This window comes from Leuresthes tenuis, unplaced genomic scaffold, assembly GCF_036924035.1.
Source record: "Leuresthes tenuis unplaced genomic scaffold, fLeuTen1.0.hap1 SCAF_14, whole genome shotgun sequence".
Lineage (NCBI taxonomy): Eukaryota > Metazoa > Chordata > Actinopteri > Atheriniformes > Atherinopsidae > Leuresthes > Leuresthes tenuis.
The window spans coordinates 1691934-1714696 of NW_027325368.1; the positions used below are offsets into that span (position 1 = coordinate 1691934).

Sequence of the window (22763 nt, forward strand, 5' to 3'; positions counted from 1 at the left end):
AAACCCGAGGACCAGGGCATTAGAGGAAGGAAACCCGAGGACCAGGGCATTAGAGGAAGGAAACCCGAGGACCAGGGCATTAGAGGAAGGAAACCCGAGGACCAGGGCATTAGAGGAAGGAAACCCGAGGACCAGGACTGGGAAACACTGGTTTAGAAGAAGCTCCTGTAGGTCATTTTCAAGGGTACGAAGAAATGTTTGGTCATTTTGATTGGAGGACGACTCGGTCAGTCAAAGTGATCAGACCTGATGGTGATTCCACTTTCTGAAAATAATCTCCACTCGGTCCAACAGTGCCGGATGTTCACCAATGATCCACACCTGCCAGCTTGGTGTTTGACGCCCTTTGGCCTCAAATATACTTTTAATTAAGGATAATTGCGGTAATTGATTTATTTTGCCTTGTTTGTTCCCCTTCTTGGACATGAACGCCTGGCAGGGTCAGTGTAGGCAGTGGAAAAGATGGCGGGAAGTTTTAAAGACTCGCCTGTAGAGACATTACACAGTTACCAGTATTTTAAGAATGAATCTTTGCACTGCACCGTGACAAATATGCTTAGATTAACAAAATAAACCAAATATTCGGCAGAATATCGGGGAAATGTTGGACAAACAGAGCAAGGATGGGACTCATCATGTTTCACAGGTAAAATGGATTTCATTACTTTCAGGATCATATGATTAAAAAGAAAGTCCATCTGAGGCGTTAGATAAGATCTTCTTTCCGTTCAAGAGATTCTTCAAGGTAGAACAAGAGATTCTTCAAGAAGACCCCCCCCCCATGTAGGTCATATTCATGTAAGCAACAATCAGATTGAAATGTGACGTATGCCAGTCCTAATCTCTTTATATAGACGTGTAAACTCATGTAAAAACATGCTTGTTCTATCCCCAACATGAGCTGTGGTGGAGCTCAGTGGAGGGGGGGCACAGTGGGGTTATGATCCTTGCTTTGAGGGATGGAGATATGATTAAGACTTGGTACGACCCATAGGGGGAGCTCATCACCGTCTGCCCTGTACCGTGGAAACAGGAATATGGATGGAGCATCATATCTGTAACTCATTCAGACAAGATAACTGGAATATTTAGATCAAGGTTATTAGTCAGAACAGTGAATCTTTCTGATGAGTTCTGGATCATCTGTGGGGGGGTTCTGCTGGATGAGCAGCAGGTTCTGATGGCGAACTGAGTCAGATACGACCGATTCTTATGTTTTAAAGTGTGAAGACGTGACTGAGACAGACGCCACATGGGAAGAAGAGCTGCTCATCGGTCACGACGCCCTTATTTTAGTTCTAAAATCACGTTAAAATATGGCCACGCGTTCACTTTCATGATTCATCCTGTTCCAATTAAAAATATATCGAGTTATGACTCCGACAGTCAAATATTCAAAGTTATATGATAAATGACTAAAGCTGTCGGGTTTGAAGTCCTTTAGAAGCTCAACTTTACGTAATAAACCGTTAGATTTACCGTTTTCCTGAATCATTTACCTGAAATCAGCCGGTTTCTGACTGCATCTGAACTGTTTTCATACATGAGAAGTCGTGTTAAACTCAGGTGAAGATGAGCAACACGTCACATTCAGAGCCGCTCAGTCCACAGGATCATCCGGCCGCCGACAGGAGGAGCAAAAACAAGCAGGAATGTAAAGTACAACTCACAAAATAAAAGTCCGGTTTATTGTCAAACAACAAACTTCGCACATACATCAAAACAGGCCGTCATAAAACAAAAAGTTGCTGACAAAAACAAAAAAGGAAAAAGAAAAGAGGCTCTTTTCTTTGGCCTTACCCTCCCATACAAACAAACTAGTTATGGTACAGCTAAAGTACATACATTAAATTTACTGGAATGCTCTGAGTTCAACGGCTTAAGAGGTTTTTTTTTCTTTTTTAAGCTTTTTTACATGTTTTTCTAGTATCTGTTGAGATATTGTAACATGGTCAACCAAGTAAAATCTTTTGTTAAAGAAGAAGCACCGATTTGGTCTGACGAGATCGCTGCCGAGAGAGAAACTGACCCCCCCTCCTCCTAACAATATGTACAAAAATATAAAATGTAAATAAAAATACAAACAAATTCTCCTTTTGTGGTGATGTCGTTGAAGAGAAGCCGGATTTCTGGTGGCGGGTTCCTCTAGAAAATTTCTTTTGCAGCTTTGAGGGGAGATCGTGGACGTGGTGGATGCTTGTTGAACTCTACTTGCTAATGACCATGTTGGATTTTTTTATTATTATTTTTTTCCTTTAGATCAGTCCTCCAGCCCCCCCACCTGTGACGTATAAAAGCGGTCAGAGGTGAAGAATCGGGAAGTGGTTGAGCAGGACGGGCCGGGGGAAACGCATCAATCGTCGTCGTCGGTTTTCTGCTTCTTGGTTTCGACGTCGTCCTGAAACAAGACGAGCGGTTAGTTAGTCAGCGGCCCACCAAGCCCACACGGACGCTCAAATCCAGGGGGCGCCGCCTCACCTCGTCGTCGTCATCGTCGTCCTCAGCTGCCCGTTTTGTGCCGCCCTCGATCTCGTCATCGTCCTCCTCCTCGTCGTCCTCTTCACCTGCAGGTTAAACAATGAGCGTCAGAGTCTGGAAGCTCCGGGGAGGAGAACAATTCCAGGGGAAAATCTTCTCATCTACCTTCTCCATCATCTTCCTCGTCCTCCTCGTCCACCTCCTCGTCCTCCTCATCGTCCACCTCGGGCTCGCCATTCTCCTCGTTCTCCTGGAAAACAGCACAAAGTTCAACTTTCTGCCGGCGTGCCGAACGGCGTCAGGGGCGAGCAGAGCCGGCCGTTACCTTTCCGTTGGTGGCAGCATCTTTGCCGTTCTCCTTCTCCTCTGCCAGCTTCTTCTCTTTCAGGTCCTGCAGCAGAGAAAAACAAACATTGAGAAACAGAAGCAGAGAAATGCCCCCGGCGGCTACCTGCCCTTCTCCCCACTGGCCTACTTACAGCTGCACATTGTTCAGAGTCAAGCCTTCCTATTTAAACACCGTCTCTGCAGATCCTCCCCCGCCTCCTCCCCCTCCTTCTACTCCATCCCCTCTAATGTGTTGTAATCTGATACTTTGATGTGGCCCCTGGGGCATTCTGGGTATTGTAGTCTTCGCGGGCTGCCATAGCTGCCTTATGTCACGAGACACGCCCGGGTGAGGCACTGCAATACCCAGGATGCACCGCTCCGTTTAAAATAACACAGGAGGGCGCAGGAGCAAGAGGGAGCAGAAGGAGGGGGGAGGTTGATGGTGATGAAGGGGGAGGAGGAGGAGGAGGGGGCGGCGAGCGCGACGTACGCCGCTGCTGAACGCTCGTTGTAACAGAGGCAGGAAAGGACAATAGAAAACGACACATGGCACGCGAGAAAAGCGAAAATAAAGCCGCGCTGTGTCAACTAGTCCCGAAACACACCGTGAAAAACAGCCCCCGCTCCCCGGTCCGACCGGAAAACCGCCCGCCGAGCCTATTAATAGCGCTCCGTTTCCTCGTTTTGTCGACATCGTCCGTCCACAACACATTATCCCCCCCGCGCGCGCCCCGCACATCCAGGAAATATACCGTTATTGATTGTTCCCGTTATTGAATATATGGTTAATTGCTTAACATAAGCTCACTGCTGAGACTCCATTAGGCTGGTCGGCAGCATCAGCGGCAGCGGGACAGAGATGTTCGGTTCTGCGCGTAAAAACGCGCCGCTGCGTAAAAATGCTCCAAAACCGGAAAGAGCGGCTGAACATGCACGGACGAACCGAGCGAATACACGGCGCCAACTTTTCCCCTCTCCACCTTCTCCATACGTTCATTTGTCATAAGCTCAGTTATTGAGCTCCGCGGCTGCTGGTGATCGGAAGGCTGGATCCTGTCCTCCCTCCCCGCCGCGGAGACACGACTCCCCCCGCAGAGGCGATTAAACTTTTACAAATCTGATCCAAAGTCCAACTGCACGGAAATTAACATTTTTAAAAAATAGCACAGCAGATAAAGGAGGAAACCCTGAAATCATTACACACCACAAAGAGGGGAAAACCAGCACCGTCACATCACACCTCCACAGCCCGGCCGCGCGCATCCACGCACGCACACACACACGCACAGAAGTGGGTTGCATTACAGAATAAGAAAGAAAGTTTCCCCCTGAGATACTATCGCGCCCTGCAAACGTGCTGTAAAAACAGAGCAGAACAAGCGGAAGCCGCGTGGAGCGTCTGCTGGCTCCTCTCCGGTAACCGGAGCAGCGGCGGCGGCGCGAGCCGACCTCCCCAAGTCGGTAAACAAACCGGGTCGGACGGCGCGGGGCCCCGCAGGTGCGTTTTAAACAACACGGGCTCACTAAGAAGCAATAAAACAACAGGAGAGGGCTGAAAGTTGACATCCGTGATTCCGCAGCGCCTCCCGCTCCCAGGCGCAGCCTCCATTCAAAGCGTCCGGAGCCCCAGAAAAGCCCGTTGAGCCCGCAGCACAGCCCGGTGCACAGCCCCGCTGCGCGCTCCGTGCACAGCAGCTGCCCACATAAAAGAGTTGCCCTGAAGTCCAAACGGGATCTACCACCGAAACCTTCCCCCGAAACAACTCGCAAAGAAAATGTTTTAACAGACGCGTCAATTCAACAAGAGACGCCGATAAAGAGCTGAAAAAGCCGATAAGTGCGCGTTGGAGCGACCGCCGTGCGCTGCTCCGTCGGTTCTGACTGGATGAGCGCGTTTCAGCGCGGAGAACCGAGCCGCTTGTATAAACAAAGAACCCGCGCAGACTGTTACTCTCCGGACAATAAGACGCGACAATAAGTCTGTTTCCATGATGCGGAGCGCGGACCCCCCGCTTCATTCTCCACAAAATGTCCATCAAAGTGTGGAGTTCAGACCCAGCAGCACCGGCTCCGCGGCTCGCGGCATCCCGGCCGACGGGCTCCGGCTCCGCTGAGTCCGAATGAGCGCGAAGCCGCGACGGAAAGCTGTTTTTTCTTTTTAAATCTAGGTTACAGCCTGGAAAAGCTTAAATCTGCTGAGGGGCTTAGTGAGGCGCGAGGGAAGGTGTGCGGCTGCTTACCTTGGCAGAGATATCCGAGCCAGAGTCAACTTGTGTGTCTGCCATTGTTTTAGGTCAATAAAATAAAGGACGGCTGAAATGAAAGGTTGAATAAAGTAAATCCCTTTGCTCGGCTTACGGATCAATCAGTATTATATTGTGCCAGTGGCCGCTGCTGCTGACGGCCAAGGCTTTAATATAGGCTTGTGGGCGGGGCTTCCAGGAGGACGGTCGTCGCTGATTGGCTGTGGATAAACAGAGGTGTTCTCTTCGCGCGTCGGAGTGGAACAATGGATAGAATTTCTAAACCCGGAGACCACGCCCCCTTCTGTTCTACCGCTGCAACCGTCCACTCTCCGCTAAAACAATAATCCGACCCGATTAAAGCCCACAAAACCGACTAAAACCGGAACTACGGCGCCCGTGCCACACCGTAAAAGCGAAAAATTCAAGTTTACACCGAACTGCGCACTAAATATATCGAGCAGACGGCGGTTCGTTTGCCGTAGTGTCAGTTTGATTGATTGATGTTCGTCTGGTCGAGTGAGGAGGCGAATACGGACCGTTTTTCCCGCCCACCGCTGCGACGAGGGAATACAGGCGAAGTCTTTAAGGGGAGATGAGAAAAATGTCCACAATGCTGGCTGTTTTGGTGGATTTAAACGTTTTATAACGTCACTGTCACTTCTCAGCCGCTACGTGAACACTATCAATCAGATGAGAAGCGGAGATAATGTAAAAGTGGAGCAGCCGCCATAGCTCATCACAGCCCTTCATCGTCCACTGCTCGCCCCGCCCCCTCCAGACGTCCATATTTGAAACTCCCTCTCATCTGTGTATGTGCGCACTTGACACTTTTTTTTCTTTTTTTACATAACAGCCCATAAACTCGTGCGCGAAGGTCGAGGCTCAAATAAACACACAATATCGAACAAAACCAACACAAAACACTGTGACGGTGTCATTTTTGTTGTGTTCAGGCTGGTGAAGCGAGCGGGTGCAGTTCAGTGTTGGTGGCCTCATTTCCTCCATCTCCATTGTTGGGAGCCCACAGAGAAAAAAAGCCCCGCCGTGGAGGAGGGTTTAAAAAAAAAAAGCAGTGCGACATGACAGACATGCGATGAAACAAGTGCGAAGAAAAGAAGTATGTGCTCATGAACTGACGCGCATTCTTATGAACAACAAGGGCAAACACGTTGTTTTCTTACCGAGTTTTGAACACATGGCTTTTACAAGCTGAACATGAGAAGGACAAAGCGGCAAAAAAGCCGCCGCCATTGCTGGTTCGAGGTGGGGGATGGGAGCAGAGTGTGCTCCGGTAACGAGCAACCCACATTCACATTCTGCTCTGATGACGCATTTGGCCGCCGAGGACGGCTCCGATTGGTCGGTTAAGTGGAATAAACACGGCTTTGGCGCACGGCGGCCGCTGATTGGCTCCGGTGGACGTCCGTCAGTTCAAACTGGGATCAGTCGGATCGTGGTAAAACGCGGCTCCGGATCGCGGATCCGGACTGTGCGCAACATCAGTGTAGAGTTTCACCTCAGCCTTTGGCCATGTTACCGTTCCCATTTGATGCCGAAGCGAAAGCGCTTCTTACTTTTACCGCCATGATCTCTGAGGGCCACGTTCATTATGTTTAAGAGTTTTTTAAAAACCAGGCTCTGCGGCCTTCACGGTGCAGCTGTTATAATGAAATATTTATCCGGGTATCACTCAGAGCAGATGGAGTAAGTGATCCTTCAGCAGAACCAAACTCTGTGTCCCAGCTTCATCCCTCTGACCGTGTTTTGAATATTTGCTTCATTCACACCGAAAAATGAACTTTCGAACAAATGCCGGCTTGCGGGTTCATTTTGTTTCATCTGTATCTCCACAGTTGAATTTTCAGTCTGCAAATTAAAACTGGAAATGCAGAAAAAAGAGATGCCACCAAAAAGTTACTGCACTTCTCTTTAAAGGCTAAAATATGGGAGTCTTTTGATTTAAATCAAAGTGGAGGTTCGGTATCAGATACAGAAGGCAGTGAGAAGAGATGATTAACATGTAACCAACAGAAACCCCATGTTTTAATCATGAAATGAGCTTTGTGAATAACTTCTAATTAAATGCATTTTCTTTTGCTGATTCTCTTCTTCTTCAGTTGTGCAACACTTTGATGAAATTATACTGTTAATGGTGACTTTTTAAACATTTGTCAACAAAAACAGCAGGAAGTTCATAACAGTCAGGACAGCAAAATAAAAAGAGTTTGTGGTTAAAAAAAAGAATCCATGATTATTTCCTTCCAAACCAGCCTGTTGCTGTTTTTTTAGGATCCTGCTCTCACAGTCAAAGTAAAAGCCTTCAAAGTCTTCAAAGTGCTCGGTAAACATCGTGAAAGTGGAATATTCCTCTTTATTAAAGCAGACGATGATGTTTTCCTCAACCAAACCAAGTGTTTCTGTTTTTTTAAACTGACCGCTCTTTATTAAAGCAGACGGTGATGTTTTCCTCAACCAAACCAAGTGTTTCTGTTTTTTTAAACTGACCGCTCTTTATTAAAGCAGACGGTGATGTTTTCCTCAACCAAACCAAGTGTTTCTGTTTTTTTAAACTAACCGCTCATTATTAAAGCAGACGGTGATGTTTTCCTCAACCAAACCAAGTGTTTCTGGTTTTTAAACTAACCGCTCTTTATTAAAGCAGACAATGATGTTTTCCTCAACCAAACCAAGTGTTTCTGGTTTTTAAACTAACCGCTCTTTATTAAAGCAGACAATGATGTTTTCCTCAACCAAACCAAGTGTTTCTGGTTTTTAAACTAACCGCTCTTTATTAAAGCAGACGATGATGTTTTCCTCAACCAAACCAAGTGTTTCTGGTTTTTAAACTAACCGCTCTTTATTAAAGCAGACGATGATGTTTTCCTCAACCAAACCAAGTGTTTCTGTTTTTTTAAACTGACCGCTCTTTATTAAAGCAGACGGTGATGTTTTCCTCAACCAAACCAAGTGTTTCTGTTTTTTTAAACTAACCGCTCATTATTAAAGCAGACGGTGATGTTTTCCTCAACCAAACCAAGTGTTTCTGGTTTTTAAACTAACCGCTCTTTATTAAAGCAGACAATGATGTTTTCCTCAACCAAACCAAGTGTTTCTGGTTTTTAAACTAACCGCTCTTTATTAAAGCAGACAATGATGTTTTCCTCAACCAAACCAAGTGTTTCTGGTTTTTAAACTAACCGCTCTTTATTAAAGCAGACGATGATGTTTTCCTCAACCAAACCAAGTGTTTCTGGTTTTTAAACTAACCGCTCTTTATTAAAGCAGACGATGATGTTTTCCTCAACCAAACCAAGTGTTTCTGTTTTTTTAAACTAACCGCTCATTATTAAAGCAGACGGTGATGTTTTCCTCAACCAAACCAAGTGTTTATGTTTTTTAAACTAACCGCTCTTTATCAAAGCAGACGATGATGTTTTCCTCAACCAAACCAAGTGTTTCTGTTTTTTTAAACTAACCGCTCATTATTAAAGCAGACGGTGATGTTTTCCTCAACCAAACCAAGTGTTTATGTTTTTTAAACTAACCGCTCTTTATCAAAGCAGACGATGATGTTTTCCTCAACCAAACCAAGTGTTTCTGTTTTTTAAACTGACCGCTCTTTATTAAAGCAGACGCTGATGTTTTCCTCAACCAAACCAAGTGTTTCTGTTTTTTAAACTGACCGCTCTTTATTAAAGCAGACGGTGATGTTTTCCTCAACCAAACCAAGTGTTTCTGTTTTTTAAACTGACCGCTCTTTATTAAAGCAGACGGTGATGTTTTCCTCAACCAAACCAAGTGTTTCTGTTTTTTAAACTAACTGCTCTTTATTAAAGCAGACTGTGATGTTTTCCTCAACCAAACCAAGTGTTTCTGGTTTTTAAACTAACCGCTCTTTATTAAAGCAGACGATGATGTTTTCCTCAACCAAACCAAGTGTTTCTGGTTTTTAAACTAACCGCTCTTTATTAAAGCAGACGATGATGTTTTCCTCAACCAAACCAAGTGTTTCTGTTTTTTAAACTAACTGCTCTTTATTAAAGCAGACGATGATGTTTTCCTCAACCAAACCAAGTGTTTCTGGTTTTTAAACTAACCGCTCTTTATTAAAGCAGACGATGATGTTTTCCTCAACCAAACCAAGTGTTTCTGGTTTTTAAACTAACCGCTCTTTATTAAAGCAGACGATGATGTTTTCCTCAACCAAACCAAGTGTTTCTGGTTTTTAAACTAACCAAATAGTGAGGGAATAAACAAAAGATAACATTTGCTTTTCCCCACCTTCCCTCTGGTGACCTCATGGGGAGTGTAACACCTGTTCCTATGTCCTCCAGAATCATTTCACTGTCTATCTCTGATATAAAGTATCAGAGTTATTAGAACAGGTGGTATTAGCCGCCCTGGTTATGAGTTTTTCATAAGGTGTATTTGCTCTGTCCTGGTTTGTTACACCTGTAGTAATGTTACATCCAAAGTAGCTTTTTGAAACAGTTTCAGGTAATTTCTGTCCACACAGTAGGACTTAGAGTGAGCTGCCAGCCGTTTGACAGATGGTAAAATAAATCAATCTCGGCTCTTTTTGTCTGTGGGTTGTTGCTGTTCATTTCACAGTTCCCATGTGAGATGTTACATAAAGTAAATGTTAAGATAAATAGATCTGTGCCCATGCTTGCAGCTGTGAGCGCAGCTCCCTCATCGAGAATTAGCATCTTCCTATCAATGCCCATCAGGGTCACAGCAGATAAATACCCATGACTGCTGCTGAGTGATTCAAAGCAGATCTTAAAGCTGATTAAACACTGGCAGCAGCAAGATTTTGACCAATGTAAAAAGGGCCAGATTTAAAACATAAAATGACCCTCATACCAACGCTAAACTTAGTTTTTAAACAGATGGTACGCAAGGTAAATGGTCTAGATTCTGCAACAAAAAACGTACCGACAGTGGCCCGAATCAGGCTCAGGATGGTGAGTATACTGGTCAAACTTTAGGTATCCACATTAATGAGGCCAGCCACTATGTTTGGTTACCATCAGCTGCCTTGGTCCAGAATCCAAAAAGGCTTCTAAAGCAACAGGTTTAATGTGCTTAAATTGGTTGGACGTGATTTGATTAAATGCAGATTTGTTTTTTAATCTGTATCCCTCGGGTACAGAATCAGCAAAGACAGGTGTTTGATGACGTGGCTTAGATATAGCCTTAAAACTGGAGTTATATTAGTGCAAGTTGGGACTAAGAATGTATTTCACAATGGAGTCCTTTTAAAAGGTTGATCCGGCCTTGCTGGCTGGTATTGTGACGTCCAGTTCTACATTAAGCCAGCTTACTGTTGTTAAGGTAAATTAAGCCTAAGTACACACAGAATGATTCAGCTGAGAATCATGAGATGACAAATGGCAGATAGTGAACATAAGTTGGTTCTGTTTATTTCTTTTCATCAGTTTTCGATGCACAGGGTACCCCAAAGATTTAATTCTTAGGGGTATTTCAAGCTGGTAGCTCAAAGGTGGAAAAGTGGAAAATATAATCAAAGTTTTCTCAATAATATGTATTTAATGATTTTCCTTATCATAACCCAGTAATTCCAATGCATAACAAAGTGCTCCAGCAACAGAGGAAAGGAGGTGAAACACGAATGAAAAGAAGGAAGTGAAAAACAGGAGTATCGAGGTTGGTTTCATACACAAAGCTCCATGCTTCGGAGTCAGGTTTCTATCCCCCCAGTTGGTGTCAGCAGTCGCTCAGCGAGCATCGTGGAATGATGCTTTCCTTCCTTCCACGGTTTGTTATGGACACAGCTGGTGTGTCGGGTACCTCTGCAGAAGGTTAACTGGTAATAAGCAGCTGTGGAGCAGGTCCCAAAGTCTGTAGGTGACGAGTTGGAAATGAGCAAACACGGAAAAGATGTGCCTCACCCTAAATGTTGGCCGTTTGGTTCTTAGTAAATAAGTGAAGTCACGGGAACCGGTTTTAACGGGTAAAAACATTCGTACAGACGGTTGTTTGACATGTGATTGTAGGTCAGGAGACCCAAGCTGGTCTTCCATTTGACTCATAAACTTTAATCATGAATTAATTCCTTTTTAACTAACATTTTGGTTCAGTTCCTGCTTTAAATAACTACTTTGTTATGGTGTGGAAAACATGGCTTTCCTTGAAATGCACCCTCGCAACATTTATCACACGTTATAGATCTATTACTATATTTAGGAAGAAAAATGCCTTTGAAAGTTGTTCTGGATGCCATTTAAAAAGCCAAATTAGGTCCCATTAACATAAATAAGACATTTTTTGTGCTTATTTCACGTTTTACTGAGTTTATTTGGGAATAAAACTGACTGACAGTGGTTTGTTGTATCTGGACAACAAGTCTTTAAGAGACATTTGACCCTTTAAAAGTGATGAGAAACGCGACTTTTAGCCACTTATGTGTGTGACACCAGCTTGCTGCTCAGGGTTACCTGGATTATTTCATCTTAGTTTGAAATAGTAAAATCATAGCTGAGTTTAATTTCAAAGACATATTTTACTATAATAAAAAAGATGTAAAGTGTAAAGCACAATAAACCAAAATTCAAAGATACCTTCCAAGTTTAGTCTGAATATATAACCCAAAAATACCGTCCCAAAATCTGTGTATATGTACATATTTATGTACATAACTGTATATCTAACTGATAAAGTGTCATGTTGGCGACTTTAAACACTAAATTATAAAAAAAGTTAGCAGGATTTTGTCTCATTTGCTGTTTTAGCTCAAAAACTTTTGGCTGCTTTTAAGTAAAGTTCATAAAGTTCACAGATGAGTATTTGAATTGACATGAATCCAGGATTCGAGTTAATCCAAGTCATCCTGAATGGGGATAAATGTCGACCACAGGTTACTCAAACAACAACAGTTTGGTTTCAGGTTTTTCCTGCTCCGGCCCACACAGCCCGATACTGAGCCTCATCTAAACACTAAGCAAAAGCCAGGAGATAAAGATGCAGGGAGGCTTTCAGGTGACTGTATCAGTCATCCAGCTCGCAGCCGGCATGCCTGAACCCGCCGGAGTGGACGCTTCCAGCAGCAGAATGAGTTCAGATCAGCGCCACTCACAGAAGCTGATGGAAACACAGGAAGCTGTAGTTAACAGTTAAACTTAGTTAACCTGAACAGCTCCACTGTGACATCACACATCTGCAGCCTGAGCAGGTTTCAGTTCTTCCTCCACATGCTGGACTCTGACCTACTGTGTCAGTTTAATCAGATTTTTTTGGCGATATGTGATTGTTTCACCATAAAAACTCTGTTTCACGGTTTGGTTCATTTTCAGAGCCTCAGCTGTGTGGAAATGAACCCAATAATGTGTGTAGATGTGAACCGAGAGAACAACCAGTTACTAAAGTGAGTTTCGTGCCATGTAAATCAAAGTTTATATCAAGAAAAACAGCAGCTTCTTGGTGGTTTGCTCAATAGAAGATGGAAATATTGATTTTAAATCATTTTCACATGTATGTCAAACAACTACTGACTTGTCAGTTAAACCATGTGAATGCTTTGGAAAGATTTAATCAAATGTTGGTTCATAGGAGTCTCTTATTGTTGGTCCGGGATTATCTGCCTGTGTGTGGAAACACTTCAACATCCCAGACCTGACAAAGGTTGATATGTGGAACCGTTCTGCTGCTGATGTATCGGGGCGCCGTTAATAAACCTGAACCTGCAGCGTCTGCTCAGAGCTGTCAAACAAAATACTCTGTTTCATCTCAGTAGCATCTGGAGTCAAAAGGTGCAAATAAGTGTCTGTTCATCGGCTAACAAAGTTAAGACATGAAAAGGCTGAAATAAGAGAACTTTCCTCTGGTTTTACACGTGTTTATAAGGCTACTGCCATGAGAAAGGAGTCTTAAATGGATCATTTGAGTGCTGCGTACTGTGGATTCTCCTTTTTTACATCATTAAATCTGGTTTATTCACATACAGTCAGTGCATCAACCCTGCAAAGAATGCGGGAAAAGAGCAAAGCAGAACAACCTCCACTTTCGCGGATCCTAAAGGGACAGAAATAAGTTCATAAATGGACACAGAACTAAAAAGACTGCATGTGCACATATATAAGGCACGTTTCTACATCATGGGCTGCACTGCATTGCATGGGAGAACCAGAAAAGACTTGTTCTTTACTTCCACCACATGAAAAAAGACTGTATTTTAATCACTTCATTAGCTCACAGTTTATATGGAGCAGCCACATGACACAGGACACTGTAATGGTAACATTTAAGAGTCTGTCAACCAGAAAACCTAATTATTGGGTCCATTCAGACACTTTTCAACACCACTTTTCCCTCGTTTTTTGCAAAGTGCAAACGAATGAACAGCCTTGTACAGATATAAATATAAATATTACATATAAAGATAAATGTTTCCAACAGTTTACAGTGAAACTATAGATTCAACATGGAATAACTGACCCAACCCAGAGCTTTATAATTCACAAAGGTTTATTAGCACTAAATAAGACGGATTGGATCCAAAGGTTTTCAGGCATTAACAGCACCAACCAACAGACCGGGCTTTCGGTACCACTGGAGCTAAATAAACTGCACGGGGGTCAGAGCAAACTGAGATACTAACTTAGAACAGCAGCTAACTGTAAAATGCATCCGCAGCTCAGCACACAAACACAGTTATTACAAAATAAAAGACTGAACATCATTAAACTATTTCAATATTTACCATTTAAAACTACACATATCATGCGGGTGTCACCTGAAGATGAAGAACTCCTCTTAAACAATCCAAAAATGTCCAAAACAAACAATTTTTCAGGATTTTAGACTTTGGTGGAAATGGAGAAAACTTTAAAAAGTTCCTGAAGCTTAAGGCACTTTTGGTGGAAACGTGATCAATCATGATACTGATGGATCTGTTACACATTTCAGCAGATTTTTGGATTTCAAAGGCAGGTGAAGCCTGTAATAGTGTGTTCAGCTGAACAGTGCATGTGCTCAGATGTGCTCAGATGTGCTCAGATGTGCTCAGATGTGCTCAGATGTGCTCGTTAGAGTCGGTTAGAGTCGGTTAGAGTGACTGCGGCAGAGGAGGATCAGTGACTTGGATGTTTTGACCTCAGTGGTGGTTGATCTGATAAAATCCTGCAGGCCTGTTTCACGGCGCTGACTCTGACTCACCTGAGTGGTTAAACAGACTTCTGCAGAGCATTAAAAAGACAGAATGGGGTTGTTTTTTCCCCCGTGATGATGAAAAATGACCCTGACGGGACATAAATGTTCAGCCTTGCAGTTAAAGTGTGTGCCAACCACGGCCAGAGTGTGGAACCCGCGTTATCTGGCCCAAGAGGAAGTGCACAGAGACTTCCTCCGGCGTGTCAGTGAGGCAACAGCGAGTCGCTCTGAGCCAGTCTGTGTAAAACAGAGGAGGCGTGGCCAGCTTCGTTGTTCCTTACCGGTTGTGTTTATTTGCCCCATAGACAGAGTCCTCCCCGTGTGACCATCAGAACAAACCAGGATCCTCTGGGCTGAGAGGAGCTACAGAAACTCCAGACTTTAACCCCTGCAGCTCCCAGAAGCAGACGTGCATTAGCTATATATCAGCTTCAGTGCATTTCATAGGAAATCACAGTTAACCAAATGAATGTTGTTCTGTCCAGATGTTTGACTGCTACTTTATGTCAGGTTAGAACCACATTAAAGCTTAATTCTACCTTGGAAAAGCTTCGATTGAATCTTTATTTTACAGACATACAGAGAAATGATTCTCAGAGTCTTCACTGACCAACAGAACCAAAAGAATCTGCTGCAGAAACACTCAGTTAAAGCTGTTCTGGAGCCAAAGAAAGACAGAAAGTTTATAGAATCTACAGCAACAGCTTCTGGAGCTTCTCCAAGCAGCAGGTTACCTGCTGACAGGTGAGGGTGTCAGGATTGGGTATAAAAGCAGCTTCCACCAAAGGTTCAGCCTCTCCAACAAGGATGGGTCGTGGCTCACCGCTTTGGGCCAAACTCCATCAGAGAATCATCAATAAGTTCAGGAAATATTCCTCAGAGTCAGACTGGAAAGAGCTTTGGTCTTTCAGCATCTACAGAGCAGAATATTGGGAACAGATTCAGGGAGTCTGGGGAAGTCTCAGTGTGGAAAGGCCAAGGACAGAAAGCCCTGCTGGATGAGCTCGGAGCCCTCAGGCAGCACTGCAGGAGAAACCGTCAGGCCACCATGATCCATACAGCCACATGGGCTCAGGAGGAGCTGGGAAAAGCATTTCCACTCAACACAGTCCACGGCTGCATCCAGAAATGTGAGCTGAAGCTGCATCACACCAGGAGGAAGCCATATATCAGCTCTGAGCAGAACCACGGCCCAGTTCTCTGGACTCCAGCTCATCTCAGAGGGACAGAAAGACAGTGGACACGTGTTCTGTGGGCAGATGAGTCCACGTTTCAGCTGCTTCTGGGAAAAACTGCTGAGAAAGAGCATCCAGCTGTTCTCAGAGGAAGGTTTAAAGCCAGCGTCTGTGATGGTCTGGGGCTGCAGCAGAGTCCATGGCATGGAGGGCTTCATCTGGGTGAAGGTACCACTGATGCACAGCTGGATGTTGGAGTTCTGGAGAGACAGATGCTGCCATCAAGGTGCCGTCTTTTCCCGGGAGGTCCGTGGTTATTTCAGCAGGACGATGCCAGACCTCATTCTGCAGGACTTCCAGCAGCTTCAGACACACAGAGTGTGTGAGCTCGGCTGCTGCCTGCAGTCCACATCTGTCTCCTGCTGCAGATGTTGGAGCATCATGAAGAGGAGAACCAGACAACCAGGGACTGCTGAGCAGCTGGAATCTGGGATTCAGCAGGAATGGACTCAGATTCCTGTGAGAAACTCAGTTCAAAGCGTTAAAAAGAGTCATTAAAGGAAGCTGAAGGATGGAAACATGAGTCTGGAGCAGCTTTTACTGAGTGGTGCTGCTGCAGATCCTGGGTTTGGTTCAGTTTTCTCTGAGAAAGTTGGTCAGTGAAGACCCTGAAGGAGGGATTTCTTTTCTTAAAGTGTCCCCTTTAAATCGGTTAGTTTGAGAATGTTATTCTATAAAATCTTCTCAGCTTTTGTGTTCTGCTGCAGCTCAGAACAACACTTCCCTGAGTGGAGGATCAGACTGACCCTCTGTGGAGTCTGAAAACCTCTGCAGCAGCTTCAAGATCCGGTGTGAAAACTGATCCCAGACCAGTGTCAGAGCTGGTCCCCAGTGTCCCACCGACTGTTTATCTTTAGTAATGAGCAGCCAATCACGCTCCTCCTCTCTCCCACAGCTGGATCCTCCTCGATCGATCAGCCAGAAAGGACACGATGCTGATGACATTACACTGAGGAGAGGATGGAGGGATCGGTGATTTCAACCTCCACCTGTCTGCTGGAGGCTCCTTTTCTGCATCCTTCTGCATCCTTCTTCTCCTTCATCCTTCTTCTCTGAGCCTTTAATGTCTCCTGCAAACATAGTTCCTATGAATTACTGTCCATTCGGGAGTAAAAACTCACATGGAGGCAGATCGTGTGAGTAAGATATTCTTTTCTGTTAATTACACAGCCTGACATTTAAATACACGGCTGATCCATCCTGAACACCTCAGGCCAAAGTAAACCCTGTCAGTCTCAACTCTGCAGGTGTTTCCCTGGTTTCCTCTGCTGAGCTGCAGCCTCGGAGCAGGTTTGTGGACAGCAGCCAATGATCAGTCCAAATTACTCAGGACAAACCGCAGACCTCCTCCTGAGCTGACTTAGCCTTCAGATATACATGTAGTTTGTTGTTAAACCGCAAGTGGAAGACATCTGAGATGGCTGCTATCTCCAACTTGACCACTAGATGTCAGTAACTGTAACACGTTGTTACTTTAAATGAAAATAAATGCTAAAAAGCAGATAAATCGTCCTCTCACAGGTGATCCGTCAACACTTCAGAGTTAAGAACAAAAAACTAAACTTAACAAAAATCTTGTTATTTTGAACAAAAATGTAATCAAAGAAGTTGCCAAAGAGTCTAAATCTGGAGAGCATCTGAGCAGCTGGCCCCGGTTAGAGGCCGCTGGCCCCGGTTAGAGGCCGCTGATCCCGGTTAGAGGCCGCTGGCCCCGGTTAGAGGCAGCTGGCCCCGGTTAGAGGCAGCTGGTCCCGGTTAGAGGCCGCTGATCCCGGTTAGAGGCCGCTGGCCCCGGTTAGAGGCCGCTGATCCCGGTTAGAGGCAGCTGATCCCGGTTAGAGGCAGCTGATCCCGGTTAGAGGCCGCTGATCCCGGTTAGAGGCCGCTGATCCCGGTTAGAGGCCGCTGGCCCCGGTTAGAGGCCGCTGATCCCGGTTAGAGGCAGCTGGCCCCGGTTAGAGGCCGCTGACCCCGGTTAGAGGCCGCTGGCCCCGGTTAGAGGCCGCTGGCCCCGGTTAGAGGCAGCTGGCCCCGGTTAGAGGCAGCTGGTCCCGGTTAGAGGCCGCTGATCCCGGTTAGAGGCCGCTGGCCCCGGTTAGAGGCCGCTGATCCCGGTTAGAGGCAGCTGATCCCGGTTAGAGGCAGCTGATCCCGGTTAGAGGCCGCTGATCCCGGTTAGAGGCCGCTGGCCCCGGTTAGAGGCAGCTGGCCCCGGTTAGAGGCCGCTGGCCCCGGTTAGAGGCAGCTGGTCCCGGTTAGAGGCCGCTGGGTGCGGTTAGAGGCCGCTGGTCCCGGTTAGAGGCCGCTGGTCCCGGTTAGAGGCAGCTGGTCCCGGTTAGAGGCAGCTGGTCCCGGTTAGAGACAGCTGGCCCCGGTTAGAGGCAGCTGGTCCCGGTTAGAGGCAGCTGGTCCCGGTTAGAGGCAGCTGGTCCCGGTTAGAGGCAGCTGGCCCCGGTTAGAGGCAGCTGGTCCCGGTTAGAGGCAGCTGGCCCCGGTTAGAGGCAGCTGGTCCCGGTTAGAGGCAGCTGGTCCCGGTTAGAGGCCGCTGGCCCCGGTTAGAGGCCGCTGGTCCCGGTTAGAGGCAGCTGACCCCGGTTAGAGGCAGCTGGCCCCGGTTAGAGGCCGCTGGCCCCGGTTAGAGGCAGCTGGTCCCGGTTAGAGGCAGCTGGTCCCGGTTAGAGGCCGCTGGCCCCGGTTAGAGGCAGCTGGTCCCGGTTAGAGGCAGCTGATCCCGGTTAGAGGCAGCTGGTCCCGGTTAGAGGCCGCTGACCCCGGTTAGAGGCCGCTGGCCCCGGTTAGAGGCAGCTGGTCCCGGTTAGAGGCCGCTGATCCCGGTTAGAGGCCGCTGGTCCCGGTTAGAGGCATCTGGTCCCGGTTAGAGGCAGCTGGCCCCGGTTAGAGGCAGCTGGCCCCGGTTAGAGGCAGCTGGTCCCGGTTAGAGGCAGCTGGCCCCGGTTAGAGGCCGCTGGTCCCAGTTAGAGGCCGCTGGTCTTTGTGTGTTTGTATTTAAACCTCCTGAGTAACCAGTTAAACTGAGGATCCGTACAGTTAGGATAAATTAGGCTTTATTCAGGCATCATATCTGATGTCCTTACACACATAAATTGACCTAAGTGGTAAAGGCAGAGGAAGACATTTTTGTCAGTCATTATAAAAACTTTCTCATGGTTTTAAAACATTTCCCTTTTACAGACTTTGTGAGATCCGGCAGAGTCAGTTAAACACCGAGTATCCCAATCAAAACAAAGGTAATTATCTAAAAAATTAAAAAGCAGAGAGTCTGGAGGTCAAAGTATGACGTCTGAGAGGTAAACTTATGAACGTATGAATCAAAAACCGACCACATTCATGTGTCACAGTAAAAAATGTGTCAGGCTTCTTGAAAATTTAAAGGCACATCATTTTCCTGGAAACCACTGAGTCACCAAAGAGCAGCAGAATCAGACCAAGACTAACAGAAACTCATATTTAAGTAACTTACCTGGTTTATGCAAAGAAGGGAAAGTTTATACAGTTTATTCACAGTTTATACAGTTTATACACAGTTTATACAGTTTATTCACAGTTTATACAGTTTAAACACAGTTTTTTCACAGTTTATTCACAGTTTTTTCACAGTGTATTCACGGTTTATTCACGTTTATTAACGGTTTATACAGTTTATTCACAGTTTTTTCACAGTTTATCCAGTTTATACACAGTTTTTTCACAGTTTATTCACAGTTTTTTCACAGTTTATCCAGTTTATACACAGTTTATACAGTTTATTCACAGTTTATTCACAGTTTATTCACAGTTTATTCACATTAAGCAGATGTTTGCTGCTATGTTCCTGCTCCAAAGCTCCAAACATTTGTCTTTAACCTTTAAGGTTAGTTAAAGGTTACATAAGATCCCAGTGTGGGATCTCTCCTGTTCATCCCCATCTATCGATCACTTTCATGATAAATACTCTGATCAGCAACATCTGGAACAGATAGCTGACTTCAGGTGTCACATGGTTAGTTACCTTTAAAATTCAAATAATCCAGATCCAAAACCCATATTTGTTGCTAGCTGTTCTTCTTTCGAAGATGAAATATCTCCAGTTCTAGCATCACAGACGCCACAACAGGCGCCCTCTGAAGGGGGGGGGGGGGGCTGTTGACCGGACACCTGACTCCCGGAGCTGCCAGTATGGGATGGTTCCCCTCGGCCACAAACTCAGAGCTTGGAGCTGACCAACATGGATTATTTCATGAGAATGACCCTGGAAGTCTCTTGGTTTTCCAGTTTATAGAAGGACATGTTGCAAATCCCAGCCTGGAAGTTCCCAAAACCTCCAGAGGAAGGACAGCCGTTTGCTCTGATTTAAACTCAGAAGAAGAAGAAAGTTCCTAGAAGTTCCTCTGATGGACACCAGGAGACACCAGGAGTCCTGCAGTCGGTGCATTTGGTGCAGGTTTTCCTTGCAGTTGAGTGTCAGATTTCTCCTGGTGGTATCACTTCCTCAGCCCCGGACACGTGCTGTTTGTCATCAGGCCATGTGGTGTTTCATTATCCCAGCCTCTTCAGACTCAGTCATGTTCTCAGTGATAAACTGTATCAGTGGGCTCCACACAAAGAGTCTGACTGTAGATACATGAATGTTACTTATTCATCTGTGAGAGGAATTATGTCTTTCAGTCAAGTGTCGAACACACAAAGAACTGGTCTGAAGCACATAAAACATGCAAAAATATTAAATAATATATGAACTGTACTCAGCTGACAGTATAAAAGCTAACATGTGTTTGGCTGCATGGGAAATATCATGAGCTGAGTTTTCATTAATATTTAACAGCCTGCTGGCCTGAGAGATAAAAGAACAGTTCAGCCTGTTGGATCTGGTCTCTGTTGGTCTGAATATCAAACTCTCCCTGCAGCCGACGAGGACAACTCTGATAGGAAGCTTGAGACAGAGGAGTTGTTGGACTCTGATGAGCTTACTTTGTCCACAGGACCGTTTCTGTTCCTTCCAGACTTTCTTTAATCTCTTAAAGTGTCCCGATCAACAGTTCTGCAGCTTTCTGAAACCTTTAAAGTGTCCTGATCAATAGTTCTGCAGCTTTCTGTAACCTTTAAAGTGTCCTGATCAACAGTTCTGCAGCTTTCTGTAACCTTTAAAGTGTCCTGATCAACAGTTCTGCAGCTTTCTGAAACCTTTAAAGTGTCCTGATCAATAGTTCTGCAGCTTTCTGTAGCCTTTAAAGTGTCCTGATCAACAGTTCTGCAGCTTTCTGTAACCTTTAAAGTGTCCTGATCAACAGTTCTGCAGCTTTCTGAAACCTTTAAAGTGTCCTGATCAACAGTTCTGCAGCTTTCTGTAACCTTTAAAGTGTCCTGATCAACAGTTCTGCAGCTTTCTGAAACCTTTAAAGTGTCCTGATCAATAGTTCTGCAGCTTTCTGTAACCTTTAAAGTGTCCTGATCAATAGTTCTGCAGCTTTCTGAAACCTTTAAAGTGTCCTGATCAACAGTTCTGCAGCTTTCTGAAGCTCTTTCACAGTTTTTCTTTGGACATTTTCTGCTTTTTCCCTCATCTTCAGTCCTTGTTCCTGAGCATTTTCAGTGTTTTTTCTTTGTTCAGCCACTTAACTCTGACCTTTGACCCATTCAGGCAGAAAAAAGGCTCCTAACTCAAGGGATGAACCAGTGTTGTGTCGACACAGAACAGACAACTTAGCAAAGAAGCCATTTTAAACTGGATCTTTAGGCACTTTGTTACCAGCAGCCTGTCACAAAGACACATCATTTGTTCCCATTTCTTTAGCTGCATCTATGAAAAACAGCAAAGAAAACACAGTTTGACAGACAGAAAATAGGATTTCTGCAGCAACAAGGTGATTCCCAAAGAGCTATTAGCTGAAAACTTGGCATATCTCAGCATGGTGTGCAGTGTGTCCTTAAAACATTTGAGGAAACTGTTGTCATTAACTTGTATTTCTCTCTCTCAGCAGGTATCTCTGGCCTGGTGTTACGCTGCTTGTTGTCCCCTCTTTCCTGTCCTCTCAGCCCCAGCTGGTCCAGGCAGATGGACCCTTCCTGGTTCTGGTTCTGATGGAGGTTTCTTCCTGGTTCTGGTTCTGATGGAGGTTTCTTCCTGGTTCTGGTTCTGATGGAGGTTTCTTCCTGTTAAAAGGAGTTTTTTCTCTCCACAGTCGCCTCGTGCAGCTCAGGATCAGAGAGAAGTTTCAATCTGTTGATTTCCTTTGCTGTTTTTTAATTGGTTCTGTGTGAATTGGACTAATTTTGAATTTAATAAATTGGAGTTTATGTTTGAAATTACATTCTGAGGGGTCAGAGGTCACGGGGTCCAGCTTAGGCTTGCTCCCTCGTCCTTTACACTGAAACTCCTCCAGATTCCCTGAATGCTTTAATGATATTCTGCTCTGTAGAGGCAGAAATATGCAGATCCCTTCCAGTCTTTCTCTGAGGAACATTGTTTTAAACACAAACTGGAGCTCCTCTGAACATCTTTGCTGCTCACAGCCTGTCATGGAGGCTGCTTCAGGTCCAGATCAGGGTCACAGGCACAGAAACACGCATCGGCAGTTTAAAAGCACTCAGATATGAGGGTCACACAGTGGATGTTGTGCCTGTTTCAGACCTGCTCTGTGAGAGCTTTAAAGGTGTCTGCAGCTTTATGAGCTCGTAGCCTGAGGCTCCACATTTACTGCAGGAATTCTGTTTGAAAGAACAAGCTGAGACAGTGAGGGGCTGCTTCTCCACAACCCCTCCAACAGACCTGTTTCCTCCCCCAGACCTTCTCCCCTCTGCTGCCCCTCCAACCCGCTCAGTGACATTTTTCCTGGATAACGCTTGCACATGGAGGGCTGCTCCAGTTGTTGCCACACGCCTCTTTCAGTGGCAAAACAAGCTATTGTCAAGCTGTTGTGAGTCACGGACCATGCCTGCAGATGTGGGTCTGGGCTTTGCCAGTTCACACATGTCCTATAAATAGGAAATCCTCTGAATGAGCTGCATTCGTACTGCTGAAAATCCCGCAGAGTGGCGCCTGAGTACCGTGAAAAGGATGCGATCCTCTAAACTAATACGACTCACATGAGCGTTTCCACATCAGAACAGATCACTCAAGTATTCCTGCAACAACACACAAATGGCCGTTTATTGCAGGAAATTCCCGTGACGTCGTTTGTGTGCGACAGAAACAGGACAGAACAACGGAGGCGGCGGTAAACCTGCTGCTGGGTCTGAGGCTGTGTTGACCATCACAGAAATGATCAAATCACGAAGCCGTGAAACACTTTTTCTGGTCTGATTT

General features: G+C 45.5%; 1 protein-coding gene across 1 annotated transcript; it reads right to left on the reverse strand.

Annotated features, from left to right (window-relative positions):
• Positions 1-1666: 1666 nt before the first annotated feature.
• On the reverse strand, positions 1667-5225 carry ptmab (prothymosin alpha b). The gene is made up of 5 exons (XM_072363461.1): positions 5049-5225; positions 2804-2869; positions 2644-2728; positions 2479-2564; positions 1667-2398 (listed from the first exon to the last, which is right to left on the reverse strand). The coding sequence occupies exons 1-5, from the start codon at positions 5091-5093 to the stop codon at positions 2354-2356; spliced, it is 327 nt and encodes a 108-aa protein (XP_072219562.1). The 5' UTR covers positions 5094-5225; the 3' UTR covers positions 1667-2353.
• Between the last annotated feature and the right edge of the window lie 17538 nt (positions 5226-22763).